This window comes from Gekko japonicus, unplaced genomic scaffold (genome assembly GCF_001447785.1).
Source record: "Gekko japonicus isolate JY-2015 unplaced genomic scaffold, Gekko_japonicus_V1.1 scaffold2161, whole genome shotgun sequence".
In the NCBI taxonomy this organism is placed as follows: Eukaryota; Metazoa; Chordata; class Lepidosauria; order Squamata; family Gekkonidae; genus Gekko; species Gekko japonicus.
This window is the reverse complement of record NW_015160897.1, coordinates 32,271-51,576: the sequence shown is the minus strand read 5'-3', so window position 1 is coordinate 51,576 and position 19,306 is coordinate 32,271. Positions and strand designations below refer to the sequence as shown.

Sequence of the window (19,306 nt, the reverse complement as noted above, 5' to 3'; positions counted from 1 at the left end):
TCTGCACAACAACCCTGTTGGCTATTATAGTTATACCTTATAGTTTTTCTTACATTATATTATACCTTATATTATACTATATTATATCTTATATTATAGTTATACCTTATAGGTTTTCTTAGTCAACGACATCCAAACATGTAGATTTAAAATGGCAAACTATACACGAAGAAATACTTATCATATATTATGCTTCATTTAAGTATCATGGGTTGGATTCTATGAGCCTCCAAAAGAATGAACTCATAGAACTGCCTCGCATATCTTCGTGCACTCCTCAATAACAAGCACTTTCATAAATCCTTTCTCGCTGCAGCCCCCTGCGCTCCACAAAAAGCTTTTTCTGTAGGTTACAATATCTTCCAGTTCCAGCTTCTTGTTATAAATTCCCTGTATCACAACCCATTCTGCTCCCTCTTTCTGCGAGAGCTCCTTTCATTCTTGGATCACAGATCATCCAGGAGAGGATCATGGATCCTCCTGGAGTCAAGAAACTATACAACAAACTATACAGAATCATCTCTTACCTTCTGACAACTTCGGTCAATGGGATCGACTGGTGTTGATCTGGGATTAGTAATTCTAACATCATCTCTTCCACATTCTAGAATACCCCACAACTCAGTAACAAGTGCTTTTATAAATCCTAAGAAGATGATAATTTATTTTATTGACAGAGTATGATAGACAAAAATACACAGCAACACCTGCAGCATGAGGTACTGGACAGAAGCAACATTTTCTGTCACTTACTGCATACATTTAAACATCACACTCATGCACCCTGAGAAACTGCTTTGAAAGCTACCTCATGTCTCTTTTTCCCCTTATTAAAAAACTATATATGCGGCACATGCACAAAGAACGGCACATGACCAAAGAAAGGAACAAAGCACACAATGAAAAGTAGCAGGGGAAATCTATCACAGAGACAGATTGTTACTAAGGTTTGTTCACATATTGATCACTTATAGTAAGACAAACTCAAAAAGACAAAATTACCAGAATTCTGTAGAGCTATGGCTCCTGATGCAGTTGCTGCCACTTGTGAAACAATTACTCCATAGCCAAACTTTTCACATCCACTGACCTGGAAAAAATAAATATAACCCCCATTAAGTTTAAAGGTCACAAACACATAACTGCTGCAGTAGGAACATGGCTTACAAAAGAAAATAAACCTGTTAGTCTTCATATATACTGCAATTTGTTATCAAAACAAACAATTAATTCTGTAATCAAATGTATCATTAGATCCTAACTAGGATTCTGATGATATCGTATAACTCCAGCAGAGACAGATTACAGTATAGGCAATTAAAATTGTTCAGGCAAAGCAAATTGGGGGGAGCCAACATTTCAGGAGATTATATTCTAATGGTTCTTTAAAATGTTTATATGTACCTGGAGGTTTTTTGTAAATCTGCTGAACATGAAGGTCACACACTCAGTGATTGCTCCTGTGCTTTGTAGCAGCAAAAGCCCTTTTGGTGTGGCAGCAAAATTTAGCAAGTCATCTAATAAAGTCTCTTCCAATACAGCACTGAAAAACACAACAGTAAAAAAGTGAAGTAAATAAACACACCCTCCCAAGTAAACTAAACTCTTCTTCATTCACCAAATGAACTGTTAAAAGCCATTACTTTTTCACAAATGGCTGTTTTGCAATACAAAAGACATATGGTGCTCTACCAGTATACGATCTCTGTTATGAAAATGTTTTCTATTCAGCATTGCCTACACCACCCAATCTACCATCTGTCTGCAATTAATTCATTTAGAAAAGCATCTGTATGGTCTATGGATGCTTTACCTACACTGGAGCTGTTTGCACGGAAGGTCTAGAGTTCTTTTCCTGGATCTAACATGATAGGCTGTTAACTCTGCTTAGGCACACTTTTGTCAAACACAGAGGCCACAGGTTACCCATGCTTTCAAACTGATATAAAGAAAGTGAAGCTGACTCTTCAAAACAATGTGCCTTCCCACATAAAAGAAAAGTTATAGCAGCAGAGTTCTTGAATAATGCCAACAAATATTAGAACTAGAAAGGATAGAGTTGCCAGTCCCTAGGTCCAGGTGGGGGTTCTCCCACTTATGGCAGAAGCCCCTCCCCCAAGAGCGACCACCTGCATGACCACACTTCTCCCTCTCCTCCTGTCCAGTTTAAATGGCTCCAGCTAATTAGTGGGGACCACATGGCCCGCTGACCAGCTGGAGGGCCCTTTAAATCTAGCAGGAGAAAGGGGTGGGTGGCTGGGCAGGTGGTTGCTCTTGGGGCAGGTTTGGGAACATCCCCCCCCCACACCCATAACATTCCCAAATCGCCCCACCAGAGCAACAAGGGGACCTGGCAACCCTAAGAATGGAACTTGGAAAAGCACATAGCTAACTACAACAAAGCAGCAAAATCTAAGTGTCAGGTGTAGGCAACTTTTGCTAAGGATGTCAATGATTCATACACATGAAGTAGTTTATCATTAGCAACAGGAAAGCCCTAGTTGCATTCAAGAATTCAATCACTGGGTCTAAAAACGGTAACAGGAAGGAGCCATCAAATTACAGACCAATCAGTCTGCTGAATATCATAAGTAAGATATATGCTAGGCATCTCTTGGATAAACTTTTGGACTGGTTTGAACAAGAAAACATTTTAGCAGCAGAACAGGCGGGCTTTAGGCCAGGGAGATCTACAATAGATCCATGCTTAATTATCCAACACCTTATTGAGAAATACTCATCTAAGGGAATAACTTCACTTTACACAGCCTTTGTTTATTTCAAATCTGCATTTGATTCCGTATCCAGAATGCGACTTTGGGTCAAATTATCAGATTCATCTATTGATAGAAGACTCCTATATCTTATATGGGCATTACATGAACAAACTTATCTGAGAGTAAGATGCAGCAGACAAGGACATCTTACTGAACCCATTCAGATCTTCAGAGGTGTCAGGCAAGGCTGCTTGCCACTGTTTATTTTTTACATAAACTATCTATCTAGCTGGCTTAACACTCCAGAACTCCATCCCCCTAGACTTGCCAATAGGACAGTACCAGTGTTATTATATGCTGATGACACAGTGCTACTCTCCAGAACCCCTGTAGGATTGAGGAGGGCTCTTGGGAAGCTCTCCTCATACTGTGAAACAGAGTCTCTTACAATCAACTACCAGAAAACCAAGATAGTTGCTTTCGGGCGTAGACTGAAAATGTGGTCTGGTCAATTAATGGCCATTGCATCGAGCAAGTTAATAACTTTAAATATCTTGGGGTAGTCCTGCAGGCCATGGGTTCTAGGCTTCAACATAGTAAGTATGCTGCAGACCAAGGAGAAAGATCTGCAAACAGTATTGCAAAATTCCATTACTCTCAAGGGGGGTTATATGTTCCCACAGCCCTTAAATTATATAAAGCCAAGACGCTAGCCCAACTGTTATAAGGCTCATTTATGGGGCCACCCAGTTCCTATTTTGTACCTCTAGAAAGAGTTCAGTCTAAGTTCCTAAGAACTATCTTACAGGTTCCTAGATGTGTGTCAAATGCCAGGGTAAGACTGGAGACAGGCTGTTTAAAAGTTGGAGCCTGGGTCTGTATTCTATCAATACATACCTGGCTAAAGGGGTATCTCAACCCACAAGGTTTACTCCCTGTGGTATCGTCTGCATATCTGAGGTTGTTGATCTTTTCCCCAGCAATCTTAATTCCCCCCCCCAGGTGCTCTTATCTTTTGAAACAGACCAAGCAAAAATATTAGTTAAGCAGAGAATTGAGGATATAGAACGCCAAACTGACCTTTCCAGCATACAAAACATTAAGATGAGGGCAATTATCAAAAATACTGTGGTTCCAGCCAACTATTTAACATCTCTTTAAGTAACAGGGTTTAGAAGAGCCTTCACTCTGGCGAGGTGCTCTGCCCTCCCTTCTGCTGTACTTGAAGGAAAATACAAGAATACTCCTTTCTCAGAAAGGCTTTGTACCTGCCCATTAAGGGAGGTTGAGACTACAGAGCACATGATTTTTAGATGTCCGTATTATAAGGTGGCGCATAATAAAATCACTCTGCTGACTGAACAAATTCTGGGTCTTTCCGAAAAAGTTAGACTCGAGTTTCTTCTATCTGATAGAAACCTCAAAATTACCCACCAAGTAGCCAGTTTCTGTATGGTGATACTCAGATCACGGAAACTCTAAGGTAGCTAGTTAGATATAGTTGTTTGATATTAGATTAAATTTTAATTTGCTTTTAATGTGTCACTGATATATCTTAAAATCTTGGAATATTGTAAAGGTGTACTTCTTTTTGTATGACTGGTCTAAGGACTGTAGAAATACAATGATTGATTGATTGATTGATTGATTGATTGATTGATTGATTGATCGATCACCGGATAATGCCCATTTATTAGATTTATGTTTGCCATACTTATAGCCTGATGCTGGACATTTTTACTCAGAAAGATCTAGGAGTTCAAAGTAATTTACTTCTAAGTCAGCACAGATAATAATACTGTATGTTCAGTTTTAGCTATGAGACATAGAGTACTTATTCATGGAAATGCAGCATAGAAAGCAACAATGAGCATTGTAAAATATTATGATAAAAATGTGGATAGTAAATACAATACTAATCATTTTAAAAATCAAACAAATATGTTACTGTAATACTGCATGATTTATTCTGGCTAGCCAATAAAGTCTACTGAACACTTTCACTCTCCTACTTAGCAAAGATAAATGCTTCAAAGTCTAGTTCACTGCCTGATAAAGGAAATATAACACTACAGCAACAAGAGAACAAACTAGGAGAAAACATCTGCATTCAACAAGATAGAAAAATTCAAATGAAGAAATAGTGTCCTACCTCACTATTATGAAGAGGTATAAGTCTATTATCATAACCAGTGTTACCATTCTATATAGTAGCCCTAATAACCCATTCTTATCAGACCTTGGAAGTTAAGAAGGATCAGTACTTGGATGAGAAAACATCAAGGAAAACTGGGGCTGGTATGCAGAGGAAAGACATGGCAAAACCTCCGCTCTTCATCTCTTACCTTGAAAACCCCATGAAATAGAGCTTCATGGTATTGCTATGAATCGGTTGTGACTTGAAGGCACATTTTACTTACTTAACATTCAGTACTGACAAAGAAACTGATCTGCGTATTCTGCTGAACCCCATTCTTTAGGAGGAGCCAGCTTCAAAATAGCGACTGATCTACCTCTTGGGGAAAGTATGCTCACATGCTTTTGTGAATTCAAAGTTTTTATTGTCAGCTGTTAATGTGCCATAAAAGTCAATTAATATGTAACAGGTATGAAAATTGGTAAGAAGTTACATGGCCTAGCAGACATATGAAAGGTTAATATATACCATATTTTTCGCTCCATAAGACGCACCTGACCATAAGACACACCTAGTTTTTAGAGGAGGAAAACGGGAAAAAATGTTCTGAACCCTGGGGCTGTCATTCCAGTTCCTGAACACTCCTGGCCCTGACATTCCAGTTCCTGAACAAAACAGGAACAAGGATCCTGAACAAGGATCTTTGGAAATACTGAGGTGTACTGTGACAGATATAAGCTTTGCAGTACAATAAAAATCTTTATTTGGATATGTTCAGTATTAGTATTTTAATACCCTTAGGAGCAAACTGGAACAATAAACACTTCTTAAATGTAGTTTTGAAAATAACACTTTGGGGGGGATCTACACATGGAGCAACAGTCTTGAAATTGTTAGCACACAGTGGAAGTACTTCCAAGGAACCAATAGCAAAGGGATTTTCCTTTAGACTCACAGACATTTGTTGAAGAAAACCCAGTAGCCTGAACCCACATTAATCTTCCACTAGAGTTTGGCCTGAAAACGCACTATAGGTTCACTGATCCATTACAGCAACTGGTCAGGAACCAGATGAAAGAAACACTGCCATAATTCTGAAAACTTTGAATACCAAGAGAAAGACAGAGAAAAGGAGAGGAAGTGGAAAGGTGAGTAAAAAGCTCCTTTACTGCTGAGAAGAAGAAAAAAAGATTGGTGCAAAGCAAGATTCCTAAACAAAAACTACACAATACCATTTAACAAGATGAACCAAAACAACACAAAGCAAAGCTTCAGAACTTTTCATCAGGGACCTGTATTTCAGAGGGAAAGCACATCTCACTCACTGCCTCGCACTAGATCTGGTGTGGAGATGAGTGCTGCTCACAGCCGAACCTCGCTGGTGTCGCCGCCTCCTGAGGCAAAGGATTGGATGGCTGGAGAAAGCCGAAGCTCCGATTGGACCCGGTGGGGCTGCCTATCTGGCTGCCTTCAGGCTTGGTTGCAGCCTCGCTTCAGGCTTGGTTGCAGCACAGCGTGGGGATGTGGGTGGTTTTTTAAAAGAATAAAAGCCGGCAGGTCGGGCTTTCAATCACTCCCTCCCCCTCCAATTATCCCGATGGTAGAACAACCCGGTTGGCCCCAGAAGGAAGCCGAGACTTTCTTGGAAAGCCGTGGAGGGAGGGGAGGGGGATGGAGGGGAGGGGAGGGGGACGCTTGCAAAACTCACTCTAACTTTTGCCATGGAGCAAAAATTCTCCTTTGTGAGCTGCTGGCATTAAAGTTGTGAGCTAGCGATTTGGCTGCTGCATAGATCAGTTTGCTCTGGAGCCCTCCTTCCTGAGCCTAGACAAAAAGGTGTGTGCCGGAGGCTAAAAAGCTGTGAGCTAGCTCAGCTTACAGGGAACACTGGCGGCGGGGGGGGGGCACAGTATTCGCTCCATAAGACGCACACACTTCCCCCCACACTTTTTTTTGGAGAAAAAGTGCGTCTTATGGAGCGAAAAATACGGTAATATATGTCTCCATTACATTTTAATCAAAACACTCAAAATGTACCTTATATAGATCACAGCTTATTAAACCATCACTTGGATCCACAGTACAGAGAACAAAACTGTCTTATCACATTTTGTACCTCATAGTGCAGCCCACTGGGACCCACTCCTGAAATTTTGCTCCCTGGGATCAAGGGACCATCACAAACAGCACGTTGGCAACGCAGTAGGAGGAACAAATCCGCAAAAATATTCCCCCACTGCCAATCAAAGTGCCACTTTCCTAGTATAAGTGCTGTTACCCTGAAAGAGCCCCCCTTGGCTCCTACACCTATTTCAAAAATACTACTTTTTCTTTTGTGGAATTTTGTGGCCATATTATTTTTTCCAAAATGTCTTAAACAGAGTAGTGACAGTACACAAAAATTAAATGGAATATATAGATTATTCATTTTAATGACACATCATGGGAGAATTATTCCAGGTACCAACACAGAAGGCCTAGCCAGGTGTCTGAAAAGAAAAAGCACGAATCCTTTGATCAACCCATTAAAAACATCTATTTACACAGCACCATCCATGTGTATGGTGGTTTACAGAGTACAAATATAGGCCCTTGTCCAGAACAGCTTATGATGCCAGATCTCCAAGGAGCAAAGAGAAGAGGATACAGATAAGCAAGGAAAGAATATGCATTGATTCTAGGCACACATACACAGGATTCATTTCAGTATGGAAGAAGTATAAGGGGTTATGTCAAAGACTTCAGAGAAAAGGTCAGTAATAAGCCCTTGAAATACTCCACTTAACTAATAACAACCAAGACACTTTTATCAGAGAAAATTTTGAGATTTAAAATATCTTCTAACTCTACATATGTGAATTTACAAGCCTGAATATAAAACAGTACTTACAAACTCTGTGATTCTGGACTTACTGATGAAATACAGTCTGTCCCAGCTACAGGAGTAGGAATTCTCTCTGAAAGTAAACTAGTCTGTAAAACATAAAAGTAAATAAAAACTGAAAAAAATTAGACTACCAAAACATTAGTATCTGACCTCTAAAAACGTTGTATGCTTCTGGTATTTAAGTATGTCATCAAAAATATGATCCCTTTTACAGGTATTGCAAAAGTAAAAATTACTATTCTCTGAAAGTTCCGGATGCAATTTAGGCCCAACAGCCATTTTAAACAGTAAAATCCAAATGCACCTCTGGATGTTTTATGTAAATTAATCTTAATTAAACATCTACTTACAAAATCATGCAAGTTTCAGGCTTCTTACACTTTATATTAGCAAATTCACACCAGTATATACTGTTCTACAGTTTGCAAGGATGAACTTGCTCATACTGTTGGAACACAAGGCTAATCAAAGGTGATGCACATTGGGACAAAAAAATCCCAAAGTATAGGCTACTGGGGTCTGAACTTGCTGAGACTGAGAGAGAGAAAAATCTTAGGCTTGTAGTGGATAACTCAATGAAAGTGTAAACCCAGTGTGTTGCAGCAGTGAAAAAGGCAAACTCTATGTTAGGGATTATTAGGAAAGGGATTCAACATAAAACAGTTGATATTATTATGGACCTGTATTTAATTAGATTCCTTGGCTGCCCTTCCCTGCAAGCAGGGCTCAGGGCAAAATAAATGCAATACATTGTACAAGTTAAAATCCAATTTAAAATACCTATAACATATCAACAACTAAAACAATGCACTTCCCAAGATAGTGAAAAAAAAATTCCCCAGAGGGAGGGGGAGGGGTTGCCTAGGGGGAGGGGTTGCCGAGGGTGGGGGGTACGAGAGTGCCAGATTTCACACTGTCCCATCACTGTCCTCAACCAAAGGCCTGGCAGAACATCTCTGCCTTACATACCCTGCGGAAAGGTAGTAAATCCCACAGGGCACAGATATTCTCAGGCAGAGAGTTGCACCAGGCAGAGCCAGGGCTGAAAAAGCCCTGGCTGTAGCTGAGGACAGCCGGATCTCTCTCAGGCCGGGGACCACCAGGAGGTTCTTATTCTTGGAGTGTAATGCTCTTCTGGGGACATACTGAGAGAGGCAGTTCTGAAGGTATGTGGGTTCCTGACCACTAAGGGCCTTAAGGTCAAAACAGAACAGGTTGGATATGTGCTATTCGAGGGGTCCCAATGAGGACCCACACAGATACTTTCTGGATCAGTTGGAGCTTCTGGGTCAGGCACAAGGCTCATGTACAGCAATTTACAGTAGTCTACCCTGGAGGTGACCATTGCATGGATTACCGTGGCTAGGTCAGGGTGAGGCAGGTAGGGAGCCAGTTGCCTAACCTGGCGCAGTTGGAGGAACCCCAGCTTGGCAACCTTTGTGACCTGGGCCTCCATGGAGAGGGTGGCATCCAAAGTCATGCCCAGACTCTTGACAGTTGGTGCTGGTGATAGGAGTACACCATCAAGAGTCGGAAGTTGGCAACCCAACTGTGGCTCCCCCAGCCACAGAACCTTTGTCTTATCCGGGTTCAATGGTGCAGCCTTATTTGGAATACTGTGTTCAGTTCTGGTCACTCTATTTCAAAAGGGACATTAAAGAGCTGGGAAAAGCACAGAGGAGGGCAACCACGATGATTAGGGGTTGGAGCACCTTCCCTATGAGGAAAGGCTGAAGAGTCTGGGGCTTTTCAGTTTAGAAAAGAGACGATTAAGGGGGGGATATGAAAGAGGTTTATAAAATTATGCATGGGGTGGAGAGAGTTGATAAAGATAATTTTTTCCTCTCTCTCCCAAAATACTAGAACTCGAGGGGATCCAATGAAACTGATGGGCAGTAGGTTCAGGACAGACAAAAGGAAATAGTACTTTACGCAGAGAGTGATTAAAATGTGGAATTCGCTGCCAGAGGACGTAGTGATGGTCACAGGAATAAACAGCTTTAAAAGGGATGACATAGATTCATGGAGAATAACTCTATCAATGGCTACTAGCCATGGAGACTGAGAGGAACTTCCATGTTCAGAGGCAATAATCCTCTGAACCCCAGAGCCAGGAGGCAACATCAGAGGAAGGCCTCAGCCTCTATGCCCTGCTGTTGGCCATCCAGAGGAACTGGTTGGCCACTGTATGAGACAGGATGCTGGATTAGATACAGCAGGGCTCCTCTTATATTCCTTATAATATATACATGCAGAAGAAAGGACATCTATAACTTTTACTTAAAACAGGGAGACAGTCAGCCTTGTGTTAAAAACATTAGTGTACGTTTTAAGGTATCACCTCCACTGTATAAAAGATTACTATTTCCAGGGGTCATTTCATAGAAAAAGAGCTAGGGGAACTCATTAGCATAACTCATTAGCATATGCCACACCCCCTGACATCACCGGAAGTGTGTCATAAGGCCACACCCCCTGACATCACCGGAAGTGTGTCATAAGGCCACACACCCCGCCGCCAATGGTCCCGGCCGCCGCCGCCAGCCTTGCAGCTCCACTGCCGAGCCCCATGAGGGGCCCAGCAGTGGACCTGCAAGGCCAGCAGGAGTGCAAGGAAGCCCCGCGAAGGCCCTCCCTGGCCCCAGGCAGGCAGGGGTGGGGAGAGGCGGGGAGGAAGCAACTTACCCTCCCTCTTCTCCTGCCTCCTCCTGGCTGAATGAGGGCTGGAAGCGGGGCGGCTGGAAGCAGGGGGCGGGGCTTCGTCATGTGCCCCGCCCCCCGTACCTCACCCAGGGGAACTGCGTTCCCCCGCGTTCTCCCCCGAAATGACCTCTGACTATTTCACAATTCAAAATGCCAATCAGGAATAAACATACATTTTTGTATATTTATATGTTTAGGCATAAGGATATGCTTACCTTTTTCCAAGCCTCTACTATAGATTCATGCAAACGATAAGGCAGCAGCACCTCTAAACCTTCACAGGTACTATACATCTGATGGCACACAAAGATGAAAGCACCTTTGAGGACTGGCAACATCTCAGACCCAGACAAGACTGAAATATCTTCATCCAGAAGCTTCTTTGTAAATTGAACTATTGTATGTGCACCCCTCTGGCTACAAAAATGCAAAAAAAAAATTAAGAATAGTTTATTGACTCAGCAAAACTGCTATAAGAGGAAACATTTTCAGCTAGTCATTGTAATGGTAAATGTATCCTGTTTATACAAGATGTCTGAAACTTGTTTAGGAAAATGACTTAATGCCTGCAGCATCTTCCCATGACTTTAGGAATAAATTGATCAAAATAAACCAGTTTTCCCCCATTCAATAGCTTGTTTCATTTAACAAAACATGTAACTGGTAAAATCAGTTTACAATTTACAAGGCAGCCTTGCCCACAGGGTGGTGTTTTTAACACACCAGGAATATTTAACACACCAGGAATATGAACATGCACACACATATGACTTTTTACAGCACAGCACTGGATATCATTCAGTAGTAAAGGTAAAGGTAAAAGTTCCCTTGCTCGAAAACCTTGCTTAATAGGTAAGGGCATACAGACCACTAATTTTTGCTTTTACATTTGTAGGAGTCTGGATCTGGAACTGTATCTTTTTGTCACATAGTTATATCTGACCTTAAAAATCTATTACCTTCTGATCTGCCTTTCTTGTCTCAGCTTAAAGTAGATGTTTCTAGTGTGCTATCAGAAAGGTCTTACCTCACAAGAGGCTGAATCTGTAGTATGACAAGCACACAAGGTCTACTGTACACATAATGAAAATATGGCTTTAGATGGGTATGGTGTATACTAAAAAGGGGCTGTTCTCATAGAAGACATTGTTCAAAAATCAAAGATTTCCTGAGGTTACAGAGTGATAAAAGATACCCTTAGGGAAATACAGTATGAAAGAGGAATGTTTAGAAAATATGATGGAAGTCAAAGGGACTTTTCTTTTTTCTCCAATAGGACCTGGAGAATTCCAACCAAGGACACAGAATCTGATGTATAAAATTTAATCTATGTCTCTCAAATAATCTTCACCATGTCAGGCCAGTTGGGATCAGGGCAGAGGCACAAAATATGAGGTCATGTGCCTTGATGGATCTAGACACTGGAATACAATGTGAACCAATGGGAAGCCTTGAGGGGCTAGTCCCAGGTAATGACAAAAGATTACCTGGACCAGCAGTTAGGAGTCCCGGGGTGTGACGCCAGAAGGGGCAAGACCTAGGTGTGTCCAATGAGGTTTCAGAGGGGCAGAGTCTGGATTCACAATAGTGTTGATGGGATTACTGGAGATGGCTGAATAGCGGTGATGATGGTTCTGCCAGGGCAAGTTGACTAGGTTGCCAGATTTAGACAAAAGGTGGGAATTGGGTCCCTGATAGATGCCAGGAAGGATTGTTAATAATTTGAATGTTTTATTAGTTATCTAGTTATCCTGTGGGAGGGGGCAGGAAGGACAGGTATTGAGACAAAGGATTTTTCACATAGGTATAAGAGACCCGAGTGCCGCATGACGGAGTGAGCTCCCGTCTCTGGTTCCAGCTCCTGCCAACCTAGCAGTTCGAAAGCAAGAAATTGCATGTAGATAAATAGGTACCGCTTCGGTGGGAAGGTAACAGCATTATGTGCGCCTTGGCGTTTAGTCATGCCAGCCACATGACCACAGAAACTTCTTCGGACAGAGCTGGCTCTTTGGCTTGGAAACGGAGATGAGCACCGCAACCCTAGAGTCGGGTTTGACTGGCTTTCGAGCAAGGGAAACCTTTACCTTTTTTATAAGAGTCACAAAAGGGACTGAGTGCAGAGGTGGAGACAGAATGGCTGTGTACCAGATGGCAACTGAATAGCTTAGTGGAAATGCAGATCTGCAACTGATGGAACTCAGCATTTTTTCATATGCATAACTTTGCTGGGTGGAGAAGAAAGGCTGGAGATTGCTTGGAGGGCTGCCTTGTGAAACCTGAAAATGAAACCCTTTTCCAGAGGTTTTGGCTAGCTCTGTGGTTCAGGCCAAGAGTGTCTTCCTTTGGCCTGACTTTGTGGGTTTCTGGTTCAGGTTAGAAGTGGAGTGCCCCTGCTGTTAGGGCTACCTTAGAGTAAGGCAGAGCCTCTGGGTTAACAGGCAAACAGCCCTAAAAGACATCTGGGCAGCTTCATTTAGTGCAGAATGTGGCTGCCCATCCTAACAAGGGTGAATCATGCTGAACACTTCATATCTGAACTAACATCACTGACTATTTATTTCTAACTAGCCTGATACCCATGCTTCGCTATGGTATTTAAGTTCCGTAAATCCAGTTACAATACTGATGATGTGAAGTTTGAAATGTAACATTTGTTATAGGAATTCTAATGGAGAAGATTGTAGTGTAAAAAATGAAGTGAGACGTATGTGCTTTCCCCCACCACCACCAAAGGACCTCTCTGTAAACCACATTGGTGGTTCTGCCCTCAGGTGCTAGGATCACCAGGCTGCTTGGTGAGCTCACTCTGGAGCAGGCAACATAGAACAGTCCATTTAAGAAGCAGTCATCTGTTGTCAACTCCCGCCACCTTTCACGAAAGTGATGGCCTTTCTACTTGTGCTCCTGGATTGTTTTGCTCATATGGAGAATGTGTTGTTCTGAGGACCTCAGGGTGATCTTGCTGGTACTTGGCCTACACTGCTCAGTGCCCCGCATGAGTACTATGTGCAAATGTCTTTGCCACATTCCTAAGTTGCCTCCTCCTTGTAGCATTGGTGTATCTGGCTCAATGTTTGTCAGAAGCTTTCTTGGGGGCAGTAATAGATAAGAGATATAAGGAGGAGTTGGTGTAAGGGAGTGGTGATATGGTGGACATTTCTTCAGGTTCATGAGGGAGGCACGCATCAAAATGGCTCCTATAAAGGTCCTTTACTATCTCCCCATGAACATTCATTAACTCAATTGCCATGCTGGCTTTTCTGAAAAATGTCTATTCAGGAGTCTTGAATCGCTGATTTCTGTAACTGTACTCAACTGTCTGCAGTCTCTTTTAACTGTGTTTTTACCTCAGAACATTAACATCCACAGCTGAGCAATCCGAGGGAGGTAGGGTGCAAACAGGGAGGTTTTACCTCAGAACTCTGAGCTTCACACTTGACCAATCGCGGAGGGGGGGGGAGGCAGCAGCCTGCCAGGCACATGGAAAACAATTGGGGGAACACATTTTGCCCCTTTTTTACCCCCTTAGGGGTCATGTTTCTCAGAAATCTCTTTGTAGTGGGAGTTGACGTCATGGAAGGAATGCACTCCCCTTATTTTGGATTTCTTGGTGCAGGGGTTTGGCCTGGGCATTGAATTGGGAGGGGCATACCCCCCCTTTTCTTCCCAAAATTGCCTCTAATTTATGTTACATTTACGAAGTAGAAGAAAACCAAAAAAAAGAATGGATTTCCCATAGCAATACTAAATTTTTGAAGATAACATTTTTGTTCAGAACAAAAATAATTATTTTCCAGTATTAAATCCAAAATTTCAATCAAAAATATGTGGGAACAGGGATATTATGTTGTTGCTCTAACACTTCTGCAAAAACCTCTCTTATTTCTCCATGGGGTATATTTGTATATAAAGCCCTTACATCAAGGGTCACCAGGTAGCAGCCTTCAGAAAACTGTGTATTCTCCACCTGTTGGATAAAATGTGTGGTGTCCATAATGTATGATTTCACCTGAATTACCAAGGGCTGCAGAATATGATCCAAAAACTGCGATATAGGTTCAAAAACAGATCCTACCCCTGATATAATAGGGTGTCCCGGGGGTGGGCTTCCTTTTTTATGGATTTTAGGCAATGCATTTATTTATTTATTTATTGGATTTATATCCCGCCCTCCCCGAAAGCTCAGGGCGGCTAACAAAGAGGCACAAGTGCCAAAGTTAAAATGGATAAAAACAGAATAAAACAATACAGTACAAAACACTAAAGTGTCGGTGCTCTAGGTGTCACTGAATCAGTAGTTGAAAGATGGGGTTCTGGTAAAAGTTATTAATTCCAGGACAACAGCATACCTCCTAGCAACACAATCATCCCATCTTCATACAGGAACGTATCGCACCCCATTTAATATCCACACAATTGATGGTCGAGGTGCGATAATGAGGGGTAACGATGGTGGAATAATGGTGGCTGCAGCTCCTACTCAAAAGCCTGGTGGAAGAGCTCCGTCTTGCAGGCCCTGCGGAACTGAGCAACGTCCCACAGGGCCCAGATCTCCTCCGGGAGCTCGTTCCACCAGGTAGGAGCCGCCACCGAAAACGCCCTGGCCCTGGTAACAGCAAATTTGATATTCCTGGGGCCTGGGATTACCAGGAGATTTTGACTCCCAGACCATAGTCCCCTTGGGGGAACATGCGGGAAAAGGCGGCCCCTTAGATAGACCAGACCCTGGTATCCTAGGGTAAAAAATCTGGAAAAACTTAAATAAGGATTCTGAAATTATATTTAAAGCAAAAACTTCCATAATGGTGGTCTTGATTAGATTTTGAGTATTTAACCCCTTGTTCAAAACTGATACCTCAGCATCACTAAGTACCCTTGTTGACAAACTAATTACTAAGTTGGATGCTTCCTTTGTGGGTGTGATGTGAATGAGATGAAGTTTATAATTCTATACTGCCATCAAAATAAGCCCTTTCAAATGCAAAACACTGCACAAATCTTATTACAAAAGGAAACTAAATTCATTTATTGATTAAAAACATATCATCCTTTTCGTATGACTCAAAGTATAGACTTTACATCCTATATTGGCTAGCTGTAAGATTTCAAATTACTGGACCTGTGCAATTGTAACCTGATATTCCTCCCTAAGATTATTTAAGGAGCAAGGTTTAAACTGCTTGATCTGTGCATCTGCAGCCTGATCTTCTGGTTTAAATAGTACAGTAAGATCTCTTACCACTTGACCTGTGTTGCTGCAGCCTGATACTTGGTTATAAATTGTGATGCAACACATGGTGGGATAAGGATCCATGATCCTCTGTGATTGATTAAACTGGTTTCTGTATGTGCTACTACTGAGATTGGGGTGAGTTTCTCTGTATTTTTGCATTATGTATCTATGCAATTTATACATATTGCTTGATTGTTTATCCTCATGTGTATGCCTTGAATTTGTATTTAGTCCCACTGCAGCCTATTAGTCCATCAATAAGCAATACAGCATTCAAGCTATTCAATCACGCAATCTAATAATGACGTCCATATACAACATTTGTTATTGCCATAGCAAACCATCAGCATACCTTGCTGTTTCATAAAAGTTTTATTTATTTGAGGATAAAGTCTTACCTTCTATTGTCTGTGGCAGAGGGCTTTTCACCTCCATAGAGAAGAAGTGAAAGACCATCATTTACAGCAGCAATCCTTGCCAAAATATCAGCTATATGTATTAGAGTCATTTCCCGGCAATTCAGATGCATCTGAAAGAAGTCAAATGATCAGTGGGTTACAGGATCTCATGTATAGCCTTTGTATAACCGAAGTGTAAAATGACAAAATCTGGAATTCTTATATTGTAATCCAGAATATGTCAATGACTGGGATGCTTCAAAGTGTTTCCTGGATAGCTGTAAAAGTTCCACTGGCTAAATAACACTGATATTATTTATCAAATAGTATTTTTCAGGATTAATATACATGCTTACTGTCAGAGGATTTAGGTATTTTCTACATCAATTACAAAATAAAACTTTTAAAAAAGTGAGACTGATGTTGAAGAAAATACATTTAGGACTAGGGTGTAAGACTAAATATCAAATCACTGTCCTTTCTCCTTCTCACTCATGTGAAGTCTATTCCTGCTCAGAATCATTCCTTAAATTGATTGCCTCCATGCTGCTTTTCAAAAATCCCAGTTTCATTCTTAATACTAGCTTTTACAACTTGATTACAGTTCAACAATATACTTTATTCCACTCCACAATGCACATGTATTTTAAAAGTGAGTTTATCTAAAACACTGCAAATTATCTAATTGTATCTGAAAATTAAAATAAAATCTTGATTATGAAAATGAACCTTGGGTACTTAACATGAAGGGTCCTTCTCCTCTAAGGAAAGGAAGACATCTTGAAAGGTGATTCCCACTGTCCAATCAGAGAGGCAGAAACAATTTTTCAACTTCCTGTCTCCAGCCTGTGGGAGTCACCCTCTTCAGTTTTGGCAACTCTGAAAGCAGTTAAACTATACTGTCAGCTCTAGAAGAGATTTAAAAAAACTAACAAGAGCCGAACAGCAACATAGCGAAAAAACAGGTAAGTGCTACAGCTAAGACAAAAAGTAAACCTGCTAACTATTTGATAATGACTCCAGGAGGGACAAGATGTCCTCATTTCCCCGGAGGAGAAGGACCCTTCACAGTAAGTATCCAATGGTCCATTCTCCCTCTGAGGTGGAGAACATCTTGAAGGGACCTCCCAGAGCAGTGTCCTCAAATTTTGGGTGGGTCAGCGTTGTCGTCACTCAGCCATTTCAATGAGACTTCCCTGAGTGGCTCAAATGGTAGCTTGGTCAGTGCTGAAAGAACTGTGTGTAGCCTCCACATGGGAAACCTGTGAACCTGTGGTGGATCTCTCAGGATCATGCCTCATAGGAAATGCTGTCTGTGTGGATGTCAAGAATTGTGAGTGCCTTTATGTAGGCAGTTACATGGCCAGTGCTGTATTCTGTTATTTGAGAGTAGAAGTTTTAAGCCCTCTTATGATTCCTTATGGCAGGGATGCCAAGAATGAGTTAAGTGGTGGGTCATTTTTTTTTTCTCCTGCACCAACATATAAACACCTTCCAGGATGTATTATAAATTCTTTTTGTTGATTGTGTTCTGGAGGCCCAAGAGACTTTCTGTGATGTCAGCATCATACCCTAGGTGGAGGAGGTTGTTCCTCTCAACCTCCAGGCAGTCTAATGCAGCCAATCTGGTTGTGGATGCCAGATGGGACCCTGATGTAGCATGTCTGATGAGACTGGTAACCTCCAAAGAGGTTCTATCGACCTCTCTTGAAGGGCCAAGAACCATGGCCTTTGTGGCCAGAATTAAGCCACTAGAATGATTGCTCATTGCTTCTTGATCTTCCTGAGAACCTTGGGCACACTCAGAATAGGTGGAAAGGTGAATAACAGGGTCTTCAGCCACAGAGAGGTGAGAGCATCCATTGCCTCTGTCCTGGGGTAGAAGAACCATCTGTAAAATCTGCTGAGTTGGGTTATGCAAGGAGATATATTGGCAGGAAGTCAAAATGCCTGGTGATCTGTAGGAATAGCTCCCTCTTGAGGGACCACTCTCCTTGCATCACTTGCCTGCTGAGCCAGTCTGCTTAGCTGTTTGAAGTCCCTTTTATGTGCTCTGCTTGAATTGACATCAGATTTTTCTCTGCCCAGGAAATTATCTTTATTGCCTCCTTGTGTAGGGTGGCTGATCTCAATCCCCCTGTTAGTTTATGTACATTTTCGCTGACACATCGTCTGTCCTCATTAGGTTTCCCTTGCTCGAAAGCCAGTTGAATCCGACTCTAGGGATGCGATGCTCATCTCCATTTCCAAGCCGAAGAGCCAGTGCTGTCCAAAGACTTCTCCATGGTCATGTGGCCGGCGTGACTAGATGCTGAGCATGCATGCATATAGGCTATCTGCAGCTGGAAGTGCCTTAATGCCGGATCTATTGCCCTCAGCTCTAGAATGTTGATATTCAATTTTGTTTCTGGTTTGGACCACCAACCTTGGACTGGTTTGCTGTTCAGCATCATTCCCCATCCTGATAAACTGGCATATGTAAAGATCAGTCTAATCTCCAACATCCAATAAGTCTTGCCTTGGCCATTTGTCCAGCACAATAGGCTGATCTTTACCTTCGGTGGTATTCGGTTAAGTGCTCCTTTTCATGATCTTGTAGAGCAAGCCCACTGACCTATCTCCCTTATAAATAAAAGCTGAATGGTGGTGGCACTTCTCTAGAACATTCCACACGCTCCAAAATCAGTTCGCTCTCTGATCTGTCATTCAGAGGGTCTCCCTATCCACTGGCTGCTTTGCCTGAGTCCTGCCTCCAACATTCTAAACATTTTGCTGTTCCTCGCCCCCCCCCCATAGCCAGTGAGAACACAAAGGTTATTTGCATATGCAGCCTCATTGGCCTTTGCCTCGGAACACAGAGGTCGTTTGCATATGCGACTTGACTGACTTTTGCCTCTAACATTCTAAACAGTTTTCTGTTTTGAGGTAAAATGTGCCCAATGTTCAGGTGAGGGCTGGAGATCCCTCATCATTACAACTGCTTTCCAGACGGCAGAGATCAGTTCCCCTGGAGAAAATGGTGGGCTCTGTATCCTTATATGCTGCTGAGGTGGCCCCCATATGACAGCCAATGAGACGTAGCAGTCAGGGCTTCAGAGCACGAGAGAGGCTGCAGGTGTGGGGAGGTGGAAAGCTGGAGAGTGGTTGCCAACTCCAGGTGGGAAATTCCTGGAGAGGTGAGGGATGGAGCCTGGAGAGGGTGAGGTTTCAGGAGGTGTGGGACCTTGGACA

General features: G+C 42.2%; 1 protein-coding gene across 1 annotated transcript in view; it reads right to left on the bottom strand.

The window, feature by feature from the left end:
• Positions 1-19,306, bottom strand: part of LOC107120979 (protein broad-minded-like) — a gene marked incomplete at its 5' end in the record, with an annotated part of 153,841 nt that overhangs the window by 109,957 nt on the left and 24,578 nt on the right. Inside the window, 6 exons of the mRNA XM_015423776.1 lie at positions 528-646; positions 1,003-1,090; positions 1,405-1,543; positions 7,745-7,827; positions 10,660-10,861; positions 16,076-16,206. Of these exons, the coding sequence (XP_015279262.1) occupies positions 528-646; positions 1,003-1,090; positions 1,405-1,543; positions 7,745-7,827; positions 10,660-10,861; positions 16,076-16,206 (762 nt within the window). The remainder of the gene's footprint in view (positions 1-527; positions 647-1,002; positions 1,091-1,404; positions 1,544-7,744; positions 7,828-10,659; positions 10,862-16,075; positions 16,207-19,306) is intronic.